Raw genomic sequence first — 20,124 nt, forward strand, 5'->3', positions numbered from 1 at the left:
AACTCACGAGTTGAGAAAAATAAGACTTGATCCTTCTCAGGTATTTAAGGAAGGTCAAGACTAAAGACAGGGAAGGAAATATTGATCATGCCTGGTAGGTGTGTCTTATTCCCCCTCCTAGGCCTTGGCCCCAGTCACTTCCCAAATATATGCCCAGGAAAAAAATTTTCAGGATTGTATCTTGTTTTCTACCACCAAACTGTTACATCTCAACTCTTCTCTCATTAGGATCTGACCCCTGGATGCACAAAGTATCTTATCAAATGCCTATAATGTAGAAGGAATGGGAAGAAACTTCAATCTTTGAAGTCACCAATCACAGAAGATAACTGGCAAAACAGTTCTACTACGCAAGCACAGAGCCATTTGCCATACCAGTGGCCTAGGAGCTATGTCAACACTTACCTTATGCCACAACAAGTCCATTGAAAGGAGTTTCAGATCTAGTATCTGTGCCATTGGGCACAGACAAAGGCCTGTGCTTTGAAAGTTGCCCAAAAGGCCTTTTCTCCAAATTCAAGACCCAGATGCTGCAGCTGTGCCCTGGCCAGAAAATATCATGCTCCTTCACCTCTAACAACCACACACTGAGAAATCCTCCCCCCAACTCCACCATTTCCTGATTTTGTAGAAAAGTCACTGGGAGAACTAAAAGCTGTTTCTAGGGTGCTAACATAGAGTTATCGCCAAGCTCTATTCTTTGGTTTAGTTCATGTGGAAGCATGAAGAAAAGACCTTCTCACATACCTACTTGGTCAACAAAAGTAACATTTTAAAAAATTAATTTGCCCAATTCAGGAAAACCAAAGGTATAGTCTCCCCCACAGGCTCTTGTTTGCCAATTAAGAAAGGACTGTTGGCTCCAAATGACCCTAGAAAGCGCAGCTTCATCTATGCTCATATCTATGTCTTTGTGGCCCCCCTTAAATCAGTCAGCACCTCAGCCTTCCTTCACTTCAGAGAAATTCACTTCCAAGGGAGCATCAGCCTAGGGCCATCTGATTTACACCCACATACCAAAAACACATCACTTTCCCACCCAGAAAGGCCACTGCTCCCAAGTGTACATACCCTTTAAGGCCCTGTTCATGTCCCAGCAAACCCTTTCTCCTCAAAAATCTGTAGAAATCAAACCGTTTTTAAGTGAGTTGGCCCTAAATCCCCAATTAAATAGGAGATAGGAGGTCTTTGAAGGCAGAAATTGTATCATCCCTTCATTTATTTCTATCCCTTATCGTAAATAGTACATAGTAACCACTCATTAAATGGTGAGGATTCAACTTCCTGTCTTCTTTCTTATCCATCTGATCTAGCACAAAGTTAGGCATATAGTAATTCAATAAATAATTGTAACATTTGTGTATCACTTGTCAGATTCTAGGCACAGTTCTAAGTCCTTTACGTAAATTATCTCATGTAATCCTCACAACAACCCTATAAGTACTACTATTATTTATAGTTGAGGAAAATGAGGTGCAAAAGTTAAATAACTTGTCCAAGGCTATATAACTAGTCGGTAACAGAACTGGGATTTGAGTCCAAACAGTCTAGTTCCAGAGTCTGTTTTTCAACACTACTCTATGCTTCCTTTCCATGTAGGCTTGGAAGGTCTTTTTTTAGCTCCGTGCCCCAGACTTGGCCTATAAGCATCTAGAGGTGAGTGAGTGGTGAGGGTTGAAGCCAGGAGATTCCAGTCTGCATTCAATTTGCTACAGCAGCAAATATTGTCACTAAATTGGAAAAAAGTGCTATGATATTCTCCTAACTCAAGGGGCAGGTCAAGCTGGAGCACTGAGTCAGAATTCAAAGAGGTCAGAGCTCAAAATTAAACAGGGCAAAGAGAAAGCAGGGACCTGGGGTGAGAGGTGGGCAGGAAGAGAAGACAGTCATTGGAGATCCCAGAAAATCCTGCTATAGCAAAATCATTTTAGGGGAACTCCATTGTAGCCACCTTGTTAACATAATCACCGCAGAGCCAATTCTCTGGATGTCTGTGCTCTCAGGGTAGAAAGAGTCATTCTTCCAAGGCAGCCAAGTTCAGTGGAAGATCACTAACTTCAGAATTAGTAAATCCAAGTTCTCCTTTCAATACTATTACCAACTTTATGTGACCTCGAACAAGCTGCCTAACTCCCCGGCTATGAATATGATGAAAAAAATAACTCTACTCCCTAAAGTTTCTTAGAACAGTAAGACCTAGTTTCAAGCAGAAAAATGTGACTAGTGTCCTCTTTCTACCTCCCTTCAGCCTACACATCTGCCTTCCACCACCCTTCACAGGCCAAAGCAAAACACTCACCTTCCTGGGAAGTGCTACAAAGAGTTCCTGAGACAAGGTCAGAGGCTGAACCATTTCCAAATAAAGAAGCACCTGAAGTCAGCTCTGCACATTCAGAAGAACTTGCTCTTCCCATGACCATAACTCCATGGTCAAGTCACCACAAGCACAGAGGGAGAAGACACTGAGCACCTCACAGTGAGTGCCATTTAGAAGGTAGGCATTCAAAGTCCTTCCCCTACACTGGGGCCAAGCATGTTGGGGTTTAGTCGTGGCCCTATAACCAGTTCACTCAAATCCTTTCCCTTCTCTGCACTTTAGTGTCCCCATCAAGAAGATAAAGGCTGAGGCAGAAGTTTTAAGGCCAGCTCATTTGTTCTGTGGTTCAAAACACTCCTGTGAGAAACTCAGCCCATCCAGCAGCTAAAGGGAAGCTTAAGGCTAGGGAAGCTCTGGGTTGCCCTATGTGCAAATGCCTTTGAAATGCTGTACTCCACAATAGCCAGTCCACAGTTCACTGGTAGGAGACACTTTAGGAGCCCTTAGGAAGGCCTCAATACCTACCAATATATCTAACTACGGCACTCATCATGTTAGAAGAAAATCTAAAACATAATCTAGTAGCTTCCAGGCCTTTCAGCAGAAATAAAAGGGACTATTCTACTATCAGGCAGGCAGGCACTGGAAAATGTGGAAAGAATGGCAGGAAAATCTATGAAGCTTCTGGTGTTTGTCCAGAGCTTTTCAGTCAACGCACAGCCTTCATAATATAATCTCATTTGGTTTATTTCTTTCCGCAGTAAGGAAAGACAAGCCCTCTCTCTTTCATAGACTCAGGAAGAAATGGCTAAGAGTACTCAAGCCAATATTCTTCTTGGATCTACTAATGAAACAAACTAACTGCATGTGAGAAACAATCCATTCTGAACTCAGCACTGAAGTAGAAATAGCACTCCAGAAGTATAATGGGAAAAGAGGATACATTTTTTAAAGTACTGTTCAATTTTTATTTCCAGTACTGCCTCACACACAGAAGGTGCCCAAATGTTGAAGAAAGAATGTCTGAAGGAATGAACATACAAATAAGAGACTCAGTGCTATGCCAACAAGATTCTCAAAAACATCAGTACTGGAGGGATTCCTAGAGTTTACCCATCACTGGTACAGCTCTGTCACGACAAGCTAGAGAGACAGAAGGCTTGAAGAAAGGACGAGCCTAAAGACCCACTTCATTTGACTCACTTTACTGAGGACAGGAGAGAGATTCTTCTTACGTGGAAAGAGGAGAAAAATTCTCAGTTCAGTGTTGCTTACCATTTCCCAGCACCCACTTTCCAAATTCATGGAATCCTGAGCTAACCCTCCAAAGTGACAACTTCTACACCACAAATTAGAACCTGGACTTGAAAAGTTTTCCAGCTCTATAAAGCATGAAATGGGAGGAGGGACAGAGAGCAAAGCCAGTAAATCATGAAAAGACCACCCCGTTCACTTGAACCAATAGACTACCCCAAAGAAGACCACATTTGGACCCTGTTTTTTCCCCTTTGCAAGCAAAGTAATGGAGCAGGTGGCAGGGGAAAAAAAGATTGTGAGTTAAGAAAGAGGCACATGATAAATTCAAGTCTATCTTTGAAAGATCAGAGACAAGACTGTTTCCAATCTGTAACAATGCCAAATTTCCAGCAGCTATGGTTATGAAAGGCCTAACTCTGGTAGTGTTGGTCGCCAGATCTTCTCCCCTCTGGGGACCCTGAGTCTAGAAATTCCAGTGAGGGAAACTGTCAGAAAGATACAAAGGGACCTAAGACAGGCTGTTGCCATGCAACACTAGAACAGAGTTCAGAATAATTGTAACTGTCATATTATCTCATCCAGAGAGAATTAGATTTGGAGGCAAGGGAATAGATTAGATGACTTCCAAATATCCTTTCCAGCTCCATCATTCAGTAAAGCAGTTCCATTGGGGGAGGAGGTAAGAGGAAAGTAAGAACAACACCCTAAAACAACCTACTGTCTGCAGGCAGCCAGAGAATGGAAAGTTAGATTAGTGATCAATACTACTTCTATCATTGACTCAAAGAGCAACCTTTCCCTCTCCAAGCCTAACACGAGAGAGTATTAGATTAGTTGGTGTGGGTCCCACAAAGGCCTTCCTGCCCCACCAGCCCCCTTACTACCTAGACGGCTGTTCAAAGAAAAGCCTAAAGGAAATTCCCAAGATGGTTCCTGCCCTATCTGTATCATCTACACTTTCACAAAGGGCCAAGTGAACTTCAGAATCAAAGTGAAAAGATGGCAGGATCCTCTCTCACACAACCTCTATTCCTGATCCTTTCCCCACCCTGAAGTCTGCAGGCAGGGCTGGTTCAAGGGTTAAAAGACTGAGGTTCTGGCTCCTATTTACCAAGTACCACTTTAGTGCCACTCGAGTGGCTCAAGCAATGCTAGGAATGGCAGGAGAATAAACAATTCACATAGCCCCTGTTAAAGTTTAGCTGAATGCCGACCTAGACACCTTCAAATACTTCAGGGAGCTAGGCTCTATGTCTGCTCACATTGATGGTCCCACCAAATGACAGTTGATTATCTTTCCCTTAATCTGCTGATATATGGCTAAAACCCCAGCAGATCAAAGAGGTGTTTCACCAAGACTGATGCTCTAAGACCTAGATTCAAGTCCTAGTTTTGCAACTGACATACTGCATCACTCTAGGTTAGTCTCCCCATAACATGGGTTTCAGTTTCACCATCTATACAACGATAAGAATCGGACTTCATAGTTGTGGAGAGACTTTTCAATACTAAATTTAATAAATCCCAAAAAAGGAAACCAGAAACTCAAGGACATCTTGAAAATTCACAACACCCTCTTTTTTTTTTTTTAGGAAATCCAAAAAAGCCTTAAAGCATTTGTGATCTTAAAAGAAAAAAAAAATTAAAGAAGGTTGTGAGGGGAAAAGCCTTTTTAAATATATATATATATATATATATATATATATATATATAAACTGTTATCATCACCAGAAGATGTACATAGCAATTAATAAGCTTTTCCATTCTGGCTACTAAAGCAGACTCAGGAAACTGGCAACCAGAAGCAGAGTCCAAGGAATGGCAAGAAGGCAAGGGTGGTGGCGGGTAGTGATTTTTTTTTTTTTTTTTTTGAGACAGGAGTCTTGCTCTGTTGTCCAGGCTGGAGTGCAATGGCGCAATCTTGGCTCACTGCAACCTCTGCCTCCCAGGTTCAAGCAATTCTCCAGCCTCAGACTCCTGAGTAGCTGGGATTACAGGCATCTGCCACCACCCTGGCCAATTTTTGTGTTTTTAGTAGAGATGGGGTTTCACCATATTAGTCAGGTTGATCTCAAACTCCTGACCTTGTGATCGACCAGCCTCAGCCTCCCAAAGTGTTGGGATTACAGGCATGAGCCACCGCACCCAGCCAGCATGTTTTAACAGATGTAGGGGAGGTTGGGCTGACTAGGTGGGACAATTGGCTATAAAAGTGAAACTGACCCTAGATAGGCTGTAGACATGCTTCACATGAATGAACGAGTTTGATTTTCCATTACTCTTCTCTATCTGCCATACGCTAGAAATAGCTTAAAGCACATCAATGAAAAGGGAGCAGAGAAAGGGAAATTTTTTCCTTTTTTCATTAAAGTCACTGGTTCGTATTTAGTGAACTAGGATGTGTCCCTGAACAGCTCGACTTTGGGATGAGGAATAAGAAAAGTAACAGGTGGCACCTGGTGACACTGCTGAACCTTAGCAGGACATGACACAAATGCCAGCCTTGGCCACTTTGCTCAAATTACTCATTTCCTTTGATCTGAGGACCATAAAGTTCTGAGAACAGGGGGCAATTTGTTTGGAGCAAGAAAGAGAACTCAAATGTGAAGAACTCAATCATTGGGTCAGAACAGAGGGTCAATCAGAAGAGCATCAGAAAGCCTGGACCCGAGTCTTGGCTCAGTCACCATATGCCCTTAGGTAGGTCTTTTTCTGTAGGCCTCAATTTCCTCATTAGTTTTTTGTTTTTTGGTTTTGTTGTTGTTGTTGTTGTTGTTGTTTGTTTTTAAAGAGAGTTGTCCTAAATAGATAGTCTCCAAGGTCCCTTTCAGGTTAAGATTCTATGGCCTTAACAGACATATAGTTGTTTTTCCTAAAAGTTGACCATTCCTTAAGTCAAAGCACAGAAAATTCTCTAATGCTTCCAGTCTATCAAAATTCAGCCCTCTCCTTCCAATTTAATTCAGGTTTCAGTTAATCTGCATAAAAATGCCTTCAGTATTTAGACACCTTCATTACTCCAGGCCTGACTACAGCTTATACTCCAATCTCTCTCCGTTCCCAGAAAAACAATAAATGCACTGTCTTGTCTTCTTTGCCACTTTGACTGAGATGAGATGGTTCACGCAAGTTTGAGGCAACTTCCAGGCCCATGAAGTTGTGTTTCAAGGTGGGATATGGCAGAATTGAGGATGAGATATGCCACTACAGAAGAAAGGCCATGGAGCAACGTCTATTCCCAGGGATCCACCCAACTGTTCAGGCAAACCCACACCTTAAGAGGAGTCAGGAGTCAACCACAGAGAGAGATCCAAAGAGCCGCTCCTGACAGGATCTTCATAATCCTGTTTTGGCAGACAATGGGGTATTTTCCCCTGTCTCCAAAACCATTACTCTCTCCTTGGGGGCAGGGGAACTGGGAAGAAAGTGTGTAAAAGCCTCATGTCCTAAAACCACAAGTAATCTAAAGGAGATAAACAGTGAAAGCACACATTTTTTGAAAACTTGGTGTTTCTGAAGGACAACGTTCTGGAAAGGCAAGAATGACTTGGCAGTGAGGCTGGTATACAGTAATGTGGCACCCAAAGCTCATCACAAACCCAAAAGGCTAGGCCCCCAACTCGCCTCCTCTCATCCAGGGGCCTTCAGCCCTTTCCAAGGCTACTAGTCAGTATCTCACCTCTACAAAGCTCAAGTAGTCCTGGGGAGACATGTCTGGGAGCACTGCATTGCCTAGGCCAGCCCAACAAGCTGTTTGGCCTAAGGGACTCAAGCCAGGGTAGTCACTAGGCCTTTCTGAGCAAGGGAATGGCCCCAGCAGCCATTTGGCATGACTTGCACAAAAGCAAGCAGAGCTCATTAGTCAGGCACACCCCTCCTCCCTCCTCCCTCCTGGGCATCCGGCCCCCCTAACCCCACTCCCAGGAGGCTTCTGTTCCTCTCATAACAGCCAGTGGGGTGGAGACGCATCCCCAAATCAACCACCACTCTAGAAAGGTGTGGCCCGACGAGAGAACCCACACCACACAAAATAGTCCAGCGGGTATAGGAGGAGATAGAGAGGCATTAAGCAATGGGAGGGGCAGGGATTTGGGGGTGGAGAGGAGGGAGAAACTAGTCCACTCTCCCAGGAGATAGGGTAGGCCTCTCCTCAGACTGGCGCCTAATGAAGTGTTGGTGCTCTCGGGTGCAGCCTCGATGACGATTTCCTCACATCTCTCTCCTCACCTCCTAGTGGAAAACAGCTGGAGCCACCCGGTGAGGCTGTGGGAAAGGTGAGTGGGGGTGTGGGATCCGCCCCGAGCGGCTCCCTCCTTCCTCCCTACTTCTCTGTTCCCAAGGCCCCTCTTGGACATTGGCAGCCTTGCCCCTGAAAGGTGCCAATTCCTGAGCTGGGGGAAGTGTTGTCTTCTGACCAGAATTCCTCTCCTCTGTGCCCATGGCCCGTCAGGGGAAAGGGGAGTCCCCCGGCCCCAACGAAGCCATCCTCACTGTTCCATCTCAGACACAGGGAACTGGAACCTGAGAAACAGGCAGGCCTCGCCCTGTCCAAACTTCCAGCCTGGACACCCCCTCAACCCCTGAGGGCGCACCAGACCAGGATTCCCACTCCGGTCCCCTCCCTACCCTAGGCTATGGCGGAGGGCGCGGCGTCCCAGGCGGGTCGGTGGCTGGCCAAGCCCTCAGCCATCAGAAAACGGCTATGAGACTCAGCCAGAGCCCTTGGGGTCGACAGCGCCCACCCCAGCACTCACCGTTTTGGGCATGGTGGCGGCAAAGGCAGCGGAGTTAGCGAAGTTTAGCTAGGACTGTCGGGCAGTGCTGAGCACGCAGTACACACGGCTCGGATTCGGGTGGCCGGGGACTCAGATTGGGTCCTCAGTAGCGTCGGGGCGACTGTTCGGCTTCCTGCTAACGGGCCACGACTTCGCAAACCCCACCCAGGAAAGAGCCGCCCCCGTCGCGCCGCCCGCTCCTTTATGTGGCCCGGCTTCCGCGCCGCTCCCCGCCCTCGCGCCCGCCTCCCCGCCGACCGCTGGCCTTGCCCCGCCCAGCCCAGCCTGGCCCAGCCCGGCGCAGCCGGGCCACAGCGGCCACGTGGGGGGCCCGACTGGGCCCGAGCGGACCTAGCGGAGCTACCACTCCCGACCCAGACCCACCCCGCTCCTCTCCCACCCTCCTCACACCCCCTAGCCCTCCACGTCCCGGCCTTCCAGCCCCACCCCCACTCAGGGCCCAGACCCTGGGCCGCACCCTGACAGATGATTACGCAGCCCCTGACTGCAACTTTCCACCGATGGGGAGCTCACTACCTATCACAGCTATCTTTTCCTTCTTAAAACAACCCTGGCTCTTAGAAAGTTCTTGCATGTCGGAACTCCTTTTCTCTACGGCTTCCATCCTTGGATCTCAGCTCTGCTCCCTGAGGCCGCACAGATCCCTGTAGTCCCTAACAGCTCCTCAAAGGCCTGAAGATCTCAGGTCCACAGGAAACTACTCTTCGTTTGCTAAACTGCCTCACCTCTTCCAACACTTCATTTATTCTCTTCTGTAGGACTCTCCCCATCATATTTCCTCCCCGTCCTTGCTCAGCCCTCATTTCAACAGACTTGACCTCCTTCTCCCCATTTCTGTTCTCTACTCTTTGCTTCCTCTAAATCCCAGTCTCCACCTCCCTCAAATCAGTGTCCTGATCCTTTAGCCCCTCCCCCAGTACATTCACTTTCTGATGTTCTGATGAATCTGGCTATTAATTCTCTCAGTTTAGATGTGACCTCCCTAGTGCACACCCTTGACATTTGTCTGCCAGCTCCCTTTCTCCTTTTTGTCAGGGTCACAGAATCCCAGGATGGCAGTGTTCTAGACTGTTGCAGTCGTCTGGTCAAGTTTGAGTTTTAGGCTGAGTGCGGTGGCTCATGACTGTAATCTCAACACTTTGAGAGGCTGATGCAGGAGGATCACTTGAGCCCAGGAATTCAAGACCAGCCTGGGGAACATATCAAGACCCTCTCCCGTATCTATATATATAAAAACAAAATAAGTGAGGCTGGGCGCAGTGGCTCACACCTGTAATCCCAGCACTTTGGGAGGCCGAGGCCTGCAGATCACTTGAGGTCAAGAGTTCGAGACCAGCCTGCTCAATATGGTGAAATCCCATCTCTACTAAAAATACAAAAAAAAAATTAGCCAGAGGTGATGGTGCGCACCTATAGTCCCAGCAACTAGGGAAGATGAGGCAGGAAAATCACTTCCAGGAGGCAGAGGCTGCAGTGAGCCAAGACTGGGCCACTGCACTCCAGCCCGGGCAGCAGTGCAAGACTCCATCTCCAAAAAAAGTAAAATAAAATAAGTCTGAGTTTTAGTTTGAAAGTGGCTAGACAGAGTCCTTTTTTTTCTCCTCTCCACTGACAACCATGTGAAGGCATGGTCTGAGTATCCTTTGCGAGGTAAGGCACCACAGATGGTAAGCTGGTTTCAGACAACGGAAAGGACATTTGAGAGGTCAGGAAACCTGGCTTCTACTCATAGCTCTGCCATTAACTCATCGTGTGACCACTATGTGGCCTTGGGTAATTCCCTTCCCCTCTCTGGGCTTGAGTTTCCATTTCTGTAGCAAGAAAGGACTGGACTCCTGGGCTTCCAAGGTCCTTTCCCACTCTGACACTATGAAAGGATGAGAAAGGAAGTTGACTCCCTAGGACAATAGATGAGCCTAACAGGATTGCGTATGGGCTGGTCTTGCATTTGCACTCAGGAACCAGTAGTCTTATTCCCTCCTCCTCTGCCTTCCCAGCCCAACAGTGTCCACAATTCAATGTGCCTCAGTTTCTCTCACAGCTGACAAGATTCCTTCATGTATGCTAGGGTAAACAAAGTTCCCTGCCAAGACCATTTCCTTGAGCTAAGCATTTGTTCAAAGAGCAGCACTCATCCCAAAGCCCAAACAGTCTCCATGAGCAGTTGTCCCCAAGGAAGAGCAGAACTGATCAGAAAGCCTCAGCAGCAGGAGTAGCAATGGCAGCTCATCACACTCCTTAATAATGCCATAGGTCCTTTTTTACCAGAAGTTCAAGGAACTCAACTGATTCCTTCACTCATGTTCACCTAGCCCCCACAGGGACCTGGCACAAAGCTAAATGCCTAAAAACAAAGAAGTTGGTTGTTGACTCCAACTTTCTGGAAAGTGGAAACTCCCTCTGTGTCATTCCCCACCTCCCATGCCAGCTACTCCCCACAACACGCATACACAGGGGAGAGTTGGGTAGAGAGTGTCAAGCAGCTGAACACACTACTAAAAAGGAAACGGGGACTGGGTGTGGTGGCTCACACCTGTAATCCCAGCACTTTGGGAAGCTGAGGCAGATGGGTCACTTGAGGTCAGGAGTTCAACACCAGCCTGGCCAACATGGCAAAACCCATCTCTACTAAAAATACAAAAATTAGCTAGGTGTGACGTATGCCTGTAATCCCAGGTACTCGAGAGGCTGTGGCAGGAGATTCCCTTGAACCCAGAAGCCAGAGGCTGCAGTGAGCAGAGAGTACGCCACTGGACTCTAGCCAGGGTGACGAGAGAGACTCCGTTTAAAAAAAAAAAAAATGAAAGGGGGCATAGAAGTCCAAGTAGGGGTAGGAGGCATCAGAGGCTGGGGGAGCTAAGGAAATAGGGGGAAAGAGGGGCTGAAGGAGAAAGATGAAGTTGGACCTCTGGGGAGGAGAGGATGGGAAACAGAGGGAGAGACTAAATCAGAGATTTAATCAGAGACCAGCTAGGCCAGCCCTCACTCCAGATCAGGGGAACTGGGGATCAGAGAGAGGAAAGGACTTACCCAAGGCAAGGCAGCTAATGTAGAGAAGACAAAGAGCTCAGTTCAGAAACTCTGGCAATAGTACAAGCAAGAAATTTTTAATTTTTTTTTTCTCAAGGTTTATTTTAGATACAGGGAGTACATGTACATGTTTGTTACATGGTTATATTACACTCTGGTAGCGAGCATAGCACTCAATAGGAAGTTTTGCAACCCATGTCATCCTTCCTTCCACCTCTAGTAGTTTTCAGTGTCTACTGTGCCCATGTTTATGTATGTAGGTGCTCAGTGTAAAGCTCCCACTTATAAATGAGAACATGTGACATTACGCTTTCTGTTCCTGCACTAATTCACTTAGGATTACGGCCTCCTGTTCCATCCATGTTGCTACTAAGGACATGATTTTATTCTTTTTTTTTTTTTTTTTTTTTTCTTTCTAAAGAAGAAGATTTTATTATTTCGTTCTTTCCTTTTTTCCTTTTTTTTATGAGACAGAGTTTCACTCTTGTTGACCAGGCTGGAGTGCAATGGCACGATCTTGGCTCACCGCAATCTCTGCCTCCCAGGTTCAAGCAATTCTCCTGCCTCAGCCCCCCGAATAGCTGGGATTACAGGCATGTGGCACCATGCCATGCTAACTTTGTATTTTTAGTGGAGATGGGGTTTCTCCATGCTGGTTAGGCTGGTCTCAAACTCCTGTCGTCACGTGATTCACCCGCCTCGACCTCTCAAAGTGTTGAGCCACTGCACCCGTCCTCTTTGTGGCTGTTGTAAATGCGGTTGTGTTCTTGAGAAAAACTGGTATCAGTCCTACTGAAACTATTCTTTAAAAAAATTGAAGATGGCTGGGTGCAGTGGCTCATGCCTATAATCCCAGCACTTTGGGAGGCTGAGGCAGGCAGATCACAAGGTCAAGAGATTGAGACCATCCTGGCCAACATGGTGAAACCCCGTCTCTAATAAAAATAAAAAAAATTAGCTGGGTGTGGTGGTGCATGCCTGTAGTCCCAGCTACTCGGGATACTGAGGCAGTAGGATCACTTAAACCCAGGAAGCAGAGGTTGCAGTGAGCCAAGATCACACCACTGCACTCCAGCTTGGCGACACAGTGAGACTCCACCTAAAAAAAAAAATTGAGGCAGTAGAGCTCCTCGTTAACTCATTATGTGAAGCCAGCATGAGCCTAATACCAAAATCTGGCAGAGACACCACAAAAAAAGAAAACTCCAGGCCAATATCCCTGATGAGCATAGATGCAAAACTTCTTTTTATTTATGCAAAAATTCTTAACAAAATAGTGCAAATGAATCCAACAGTACGTCAAAAAGTTAATATGCCATGATCAATAGGCTTCATTCCTAGAGTGCAAGGTTGGTTCAACATATACAAATCAATAAATGTGATTCACCACATACACAGAATTAAAAAAAAAAATATGATCATCTCAATAGATACAGAAAAAGTTTTCAATAAAATCCAGTGCCCCTTTATGATAAAAATCCTCAACAAATTGGTCATCAAAAGAATATACCACAAAATAATAAGAGCCATTTATAGATTACTCACACCTGCAAGCCTGGCACTTTGAGAGGCCAAGGCATTCGGATCACTTGAGGTCAGGAGTTCGAGACCAGCCTGGCCAACATGGTGAAACTATATCTGTATTAAAAATACAAAAATAAGCCAGGTGTGATGGCAGGCACCTGTAATCCCAGCTACTTGGAAGGCTGAGTCAAGAGAATCACTTCAACTCAGGAAGCAGAGGTTGCAGTGAGCTGAGATCACACCACTGCACTCTAGCCTGGGTGACAGAGCAAGACTCCATCTAAAAAAAAAAAATGAGCCATCTATCACAAACCCATGGCTAACATCATACTGAATGGAGAAAAGCTGAAAGCCTTTCCCCTAAAGAACTGGAAGAAGAAAAGGATGCCCACTCTCACCACTCCTATTCAGCATAGTACTGGAATTCCTGGCCAGAGCAATCAGGCAAGAGAAAGAAATAAAAGGCATCCAAATAGGAAAAGAAGAAGTCAAGCTATCTCTCTTTGCTGATGATATGATTCTATACCTAGAAAACCACATAATTGCTGCCCAAAGGCTCCTAGATCTGATAAACAGCTTCAGCAAAGTTGTAGAATACAAAATCAATGTACAAAATCAGTGACATTTCTATACATCAATAATGTTCAGGCTGAGAGTCAAATCAATAAAGCAATAAATTTTGAGGGCTAGAACCAGAGAAGTCGTGCCTTCCTCCCCACTTCACCAAACAGAAGCTGGTTATGGTGATTGTGGTCAATAGCTAGACATTGTTTGGGGGCTTTTGGCTAGGAGGGACTCATCTCAGTTAATGCCTCTGTCTCCAGAGCAGAGCAGAGGCAGCTGAGGTGCTATCTTGTTCTTCAAATGGCACTGAAACAGCTTTGTTTTTTACCTCCTTGTAAACTACTTCATGCCTATATTGCCCAAACTTCTGAAATTCCCCCTATCCTACCCGCTACTGTGATTCTATTTGTACTGAGAGTTAGATCAGTCATCCTGGGGCCAGAGTAATACTCATGAGTAGGTTTAGGTCTGATGAGGTTTATGTCAGTGTTTCTAGAGAGAAGACATAGAAATAAGTGCTATATATCCACACACAGGTTGGTTACCCTGTGAGAGGAAAGTAAGGAGTATGAAGAGATTTGGGTTTTTAAACAAGCTAAATTCAGAAAGTTCTAAGAGAGACAGGCAAGTCTTTTTCAAGCAGTACAGCTAATGAGGGCCAATATGAGCAGAGGTGGTACAGGGACATTCTAGAGCTGGAGTCCAAGGAAACTGGGGGCATCTGAATCAGTGGGCAGGAGATGCAAAAGAAGATTTGATCAGGGCTTTAGGGTCAGACTTGGGGTCCAGTTGGAAAGGCTCAGGATTCCTTGAGGGCTGGGAATGTTCTGGAGCTGCACCAAGTCTGGACATCAAAGTCAAAGGAACGGCAAGCAAGAACTGCATGAAGCTGATTTATGTGATGCTGGAAGTGGTGGCACATGCCTGTAATCACAGCACTTTGGGAAGCCAAGGTGGGTGGATCAGTTGAGGCCAGGAGTTCAAGACCAGCCTGGCCAACATGGTGAACCTCATCTCTACTAAAAATACAAAAAGCTAGTCAGACGTGGTGGTGCTCACCTGTGGTCCCAGCTACTTGGGAGGCTGAGGCAGGAGGATCACTTGAACCTGGGAGGCAGAGGTTACGGTGAGCCAAGATCACACCATTGCACTCCAGCCTGGGCAACAGAGTAAGACTCTATCTCAAAAAAAGAAAAAGAAGAAAAAGAAAAGAAAAATCAAGCTGATTTATATGAAAGTCTATGTCCAAGCTCAAGACAGAATGAAATTTGACATTTAATTATCTGCTCATATTTTGTTCCCATTCTAGATGTAAGTTCACTGCAATAAAGAAGCTTCGCATTTCAGGTGGCATTCCTCCTGCGGGGGATGCAGTGCAGTGCAGAAGAGGCAATACCAGAGACAAACTGGATGGGGAGCAGTCTTAAATCCTAGGCATACTTTGCAAAAAGAGTCCCTCCACCCCAACAGTTTATGGAATTGTAGCAATTGAAAGTTGCCTATCACTCAAAACTTTCTGAGGGCTGCTTTCCATTTTTATCATTGTTGAGAAGTCCTTCTGCTTCACTCAGCACATTTGCTCTTGGGTTATCCTTGAAGGAAGAATTAACTAAGCCACGGAGGTTGCTCTTCTAGCTTCATTCACAGAAGAGAAATGTGTCAGAGACAGATGGAAAAAACAATCAGCTTGGGGCCCCACACTCTGAGGCCTTCTCTCTCTCTCTTTGTCTTCACCTGGGTCATTAGCACAAACACTTGACTACGTGTGCCAATTACACAAAAAAGAGAATAAGCTACAGCATATACTATTGTCTTCCTGAAGGCAAAAGACCCTCTCACAGCACAAAGTGGCTGAGAATACAAACTGCAGTAGTAGGAAAATCGTACTTTAAGCCATCCTCAGTCTTGTTACTACTTCTTAGGAAAAAAAGCTGGAATTTGGAAAAAAGGAGAGAAGATAATATTAAACAAGGCACCTATTATGTGCTGAGTATTAGGGAGACCATTTCAGTATCTAACCTCAATATAACCCTCACAAGAAATGACAGTTACATTGGTAGAATTGAGGACACTAAGGCTCTAAGGAGTGATGTGACTTATTCAAAAGTCACATTTGTTGATTTGTTGATGGTAGGACAGTGATCTTGGCCCAGGTGGTGTAAGCCCAAAGTCCACCCTCATTCCACCAGCCTGAACCTGTGACTTTCTCAGCCCTGAGCTATGACCAGGCATACCTGAGGAAGGGGGTGTATTTTAAGATTCGCATCACCCCTGCACCTTAGTGGTCAGACTAGACAGCTCGAGATAGCAGGTGAGTAATCATAACCAGGGCTGATAAGGCATTTTGCCACTATCAAGTGCCTGGGGATATTTATTATTAATCACACTAATGGACCACCATGAGAGGACAAAGTTTCTCTCTGGCGTTTCCTCTGATCGAGCTGGAAGCTTTTCAAGCTCTTTCCCCAGGCTGCCAATATCAATTTAATTTGAGCCACTATCCTCTTGGAATATGAAATTGGGTCCATATACAGGATCTCCCAGTCAAGTCATCAGCCCCACAGCCCTGCCCCCACCAACCAGTGACTATGCATATATGACCAGTCTGCATGTGCCCAGAGAGAAAGCAGCCTGCTGAGCTTATGGCCCGTCTGTGAACCATCCGCATCCATCCGTGACCGGGTGCCTGTTAGGTGCGCGGTTCTATGTGAGGCTCTGCGAGGGGTGCTCACCCTCTTCTCCCCTCGAGCTCCCCTTCCCAGCAGCTCTGTATCTGTTGGTGGTTTTGCTGTTAGCGCCGTCTTTTGTGTGCACAGTGTCATCATCTTTAACTCTGCCTGACGCCTGCCATCAGTCACCAAGCCCTGCTCACTGTCTGTCTGTGTGTCCTTCACAGCTTCACTCCCTCCCATCTCCACTGCCAGTGCCCTAGGTCAGCCCTCCCCGACTCTGGCCTGAACTGTTGGAACAGGCTTCTCCCTGGTCTCCCTGCCTCCAGGCTGCCTGTCCAGGCCAGCTTCCACATGGCCAGCCTCCACATGGTCACCACGGTGATCTTCAGAAACGTAGCCTTCAAGCGTACTCAGAATTGGCGGGAGACCTGTCGCACACACACCAGCGCACACACTTACCTTCCCAGCCCTCTCTTCCTCCCACGGCTCCTCAGCACAGGCTGTGCCCTCTAGCTGGGCTACTCTCACTGCACGCAGCAGGCTGTACCGTGTGCTTGCTCTTGTCTCTGGGCTTCCTGGGCCCTACCTCCTGCACGATGCCCTCCCTTGGTCTTTCCTGCCCTCCTCATGCTCTCTGTCTCCCTCAGCCCCGCAGTGCCTGAAGTAGGTTCGCAGTGCTCATCTGGCCTCCCTCCCACATCCTGCTTTGTCTTGTCAGCTGCTACTTTTTTTTTCTTTCCTCCATTCCAGGCTGGGCTGTAGCTGCTCCCATAAAAGGATCACACTTTGTGTTCCATGCAGAAGGAGCCCAGAACACTTCCAGGCATATCCTTGGAGCTCAAGACAGGTTGTTCAGCTAGGCCAGAGAAGAGAGGGATCTGCTCATTTCCAGCCCTGCAGGCCTATCAACTTTTATTATGTTCAGTTTCTCTAAGGGCACACATTCCTGTTCACATTGCCTCAGGTTATCCTATTAGGAAACAAGACCAATGGAACAGAGCCTCATCACTTCCTCTCTCCCAACTCACAACAACAACAACAACAACAACGAACAGACACACACACACACACACACACACACACACACACACACACACACAGATCGTTTCAGCTCTGCTCCCAGTCTGCCTTAGAGAAACACTCTACTGTGTACAAAGAGGCATTTACAAAGACATTCACTGCAATACTATAATAATCAAGGGAAACAACATAAATATCCATCACCAAGGCACTAATTAAATACATTATGGTATATACATACAAAAATTCGGCCTTTGAAAACATGAGCTATTGGCCAGGCACGGTGGCCCATGCCTGCAATCCCAGCACTTTGGGAAGCTGAGGCAGTCGATCACCTGAGGTCAGGAGTCTGAGACCAGCATGAACAACATGGTGAACCCCTCTCTCTACTAAAAATACAAAAATTAGCCAGGAGTGGTGGCAGTCACCTGTAGTCCCAGCTATTTGGGAGGTTAAGTCAGGAGAACCACTTGAACCCGGGAGGTGGAGGTTGCAGTGAGCCGAGGTCGCACCACTGCACTTCAGCCTAGGCTACAAAAGCAAGATTCTGTTTCAAAAACCAAACAAATGAACAAAAATAAAAACACAAGCTATCATGAAAAGAGGTTTTTGATCTATTAGAGCTATTATTGAGTCACAGAACAATGTGTATAGTGTGATCCCATTTATGCATAAAAATATCCGTACTTTTACACATATGTTTATAGGTCCCTAGAAAAGGAGACAAATGCACAGCAAACTGATAACTGGTTTATCTCTGAAGAGAGGACCAGGGTCAGAGAAGAAAGTAAAGAGAGAATTTTTACTTCTTAATGTAAATATTTTTATATATTTTTGTATTCTTTTATTTTTTAATGAGCCCGAATTACTTTTGTAATTATATAAAATAGTAAAAATAAAAAAAAAAGAAGGATGAGGAGGAGAAACAAAAAGAGGAAGAAAAGGAGGAAGAAGAGAAGAAAGGAGAAAAATAGGATGGATCTCAGAGAGAATGTAGATAGGTCGGGTAACAGAATCTGGATCCAAATTTAAGACAAGCCCAAATAATAGTAAAGCTGAAAAGTAGAACAAAGGGAAGAATTATACTTGAGTCCAAATATCCAGCCTCATGGAGAAACAGGTAGGAAAGATGTGGCTTAGTAGCAGCATAGCTATAAAGATCTGTGAGGTTTTACTTGATAATAAACGCCATAAATGTTAGCAATAAGGTGTGGCTGCCAAGAGAGTTCATTCAAACCCAGAAGACTAGTGTCTGGGAAAAAGGGAACAGTGCTATCTTCTTCTTCCCTAGTCACACCCCATTTGAGGAACTGTATCCTGCTGTGACCCCTACTTTAAGTAGGACACACACACACTAGGGTCTTTCCATAGGGGAGTGAGCTGGCTAGAGAGGGGGCTGGCATCCAGGACACATGAGGAACAGTTGAAGCATCTGAGTTTGTTTCACTTTGAGAAGATTCAGGGAGATGTCTATGTCTTCTTCTGAATCAGACTTCTGAATGCCAAGAGGCAGAACTGGAACCAATGGGAGAAAGCCACAGTGGGACACAAGGGAGAAGGTTCTTATAGTCACAGCTGTCCAAAACTGGAGAGAGTCACTCAAAATGTATTGAGGTCCTCATAATTGAAAGTGTGTGAATCAAAGTTAGATGACCCAATACTCTGAGAGGTTGAAGAGAAAATGTCTATGCCCTAAGGGTCTATAAAATCAATATGTTAAAAGCCCTCAAATAAAAACAGAGCCATTTTCAAATCATTATGTCATTTACTACCAAGAACATCTTAGGTAATCAGAGTATATGTCAATCCCTAATTGACAGATAAGGTAGCTGAGGCTCAAAGAAGTAAGATCACTTGGCCAAGATCCCACTATAAGTAGGGTCTTGAAACAAGCCTATTTCACTTTATTATTCATCCATTCATTCATTCAACAATTTTGTGTGTGTATGCCTACTATACAAAAGGCACTGTACTAGGCTCTGTGTACACAGACATGAAAAAGCAAATTTTTCTACCCTCACAGGGCTCACAACCTAGTGACGGAGACAAAGAAACAGGAATACAGTATATTCTTTTCATCAGTCCCCACATCCTAAGTGTTGAAGTATGGGGATCAAAGACTTCGTCTCAGCAAGGCCAATAAAAACTATTAGTCCAGCATAAAAAGCCCCCACCTACAAGGCCCTGATAAAACAGCCGTAAGTGACTGGACAAGGAACAGAAAGGAGGATGGCTCAGGGCTTTGAGCAGACCCCTCTCCTCTTACTAAGGCCTCCATGAGAGCACAACCCAAAAACTCCTGCTGGCCACTGGTGGTATACTGTATATGCTTTATTCATACATATATGCCTTTTATTTCTGTTTTTTTTTATTTCTGTTTTATTTCTGTTTTTTGTTTTTTGTATATGTTTGAGGGAAAGAGAGAGATAGAAGGTGCCACCGTAAAAACAGTGAATTTGGAAACAGAAGACCTGGTTTTAGTCTATTTTTCCAATAACTAGTTCAGCAACTTTAAGTAAATCAATTGATTAACCCAAGCCTCAGTTTCCTGTAAAAATTGAGATAATAATAACAGCTACCTCCTAGGATTGTTTGTCAGGATGATATATAAGGTCGGATGAGATGCGTCTTTGCAAACCATAAAATGCTTGCACATAGAAAAAAGGTGATCATAGCTATGTATATTTGGTATATAAATGTAGGTTCTGAAGTCTTCCTGGGCCCAGATGTGCCTTTGTTTGGCCATGTGTATGTTATCCGTGCAAACAGGCTCCCTTACTTGCCTGTTTTTGTGCCCATTTGCTTGTATGTGTGTTGTTGGGCCTAATATGTATTTCCAAGACAGCCTAATATATCATAGCCCCTTCCTCCCATCACTTACCTTCCTAAAACACTTTTTCTCATTCTTTACCCCTAGTCTCAGACCAGAACACATTTTAACATT

The 20,124-nt window shown here is 45.4% G+C and overlaps 1 protein-coding gene across 1 annotated transcript in view; it reads right to left on the bottom strand.

The window, feature by feature from the left end:
- MSN (moesin) overlaps positions 1–8,584 on the bottom strand; it is a gene marked incomplete at its 3' end in the record, with an annotated part of 108,267 nt that extends 99,683 nt beyond the window's left edge. The window contains exon 1 of the mRNA XM_017512133.2: positions 8,329–8,584. Coding sequence (XP_017367622.1) covers positions 8,329–8,340 — 12 coding nt within the window. The remainder of the gene's footprint in view (positions 1–8,328) is intronic.
- Between the last annotated feature and the right edge of the window lie 11,540 nt (positions 8,585–20,124).

This window comes from Cebus imitator, unplaced genomic scaffold, assembly GCF_001604975.1.
Source record: "Cebus imitator isolate Cc_AM_T3 unplaced genomic scaffold, Cebus_imitator-1.0 Scaffold463, whole genome shotgun sequence".
Taxonomy (NCBI): Eukaryota; Metazoa; Chordata; class Mammalia; order Primates; family Cebidae; genus Cebus; species Cebus imitator.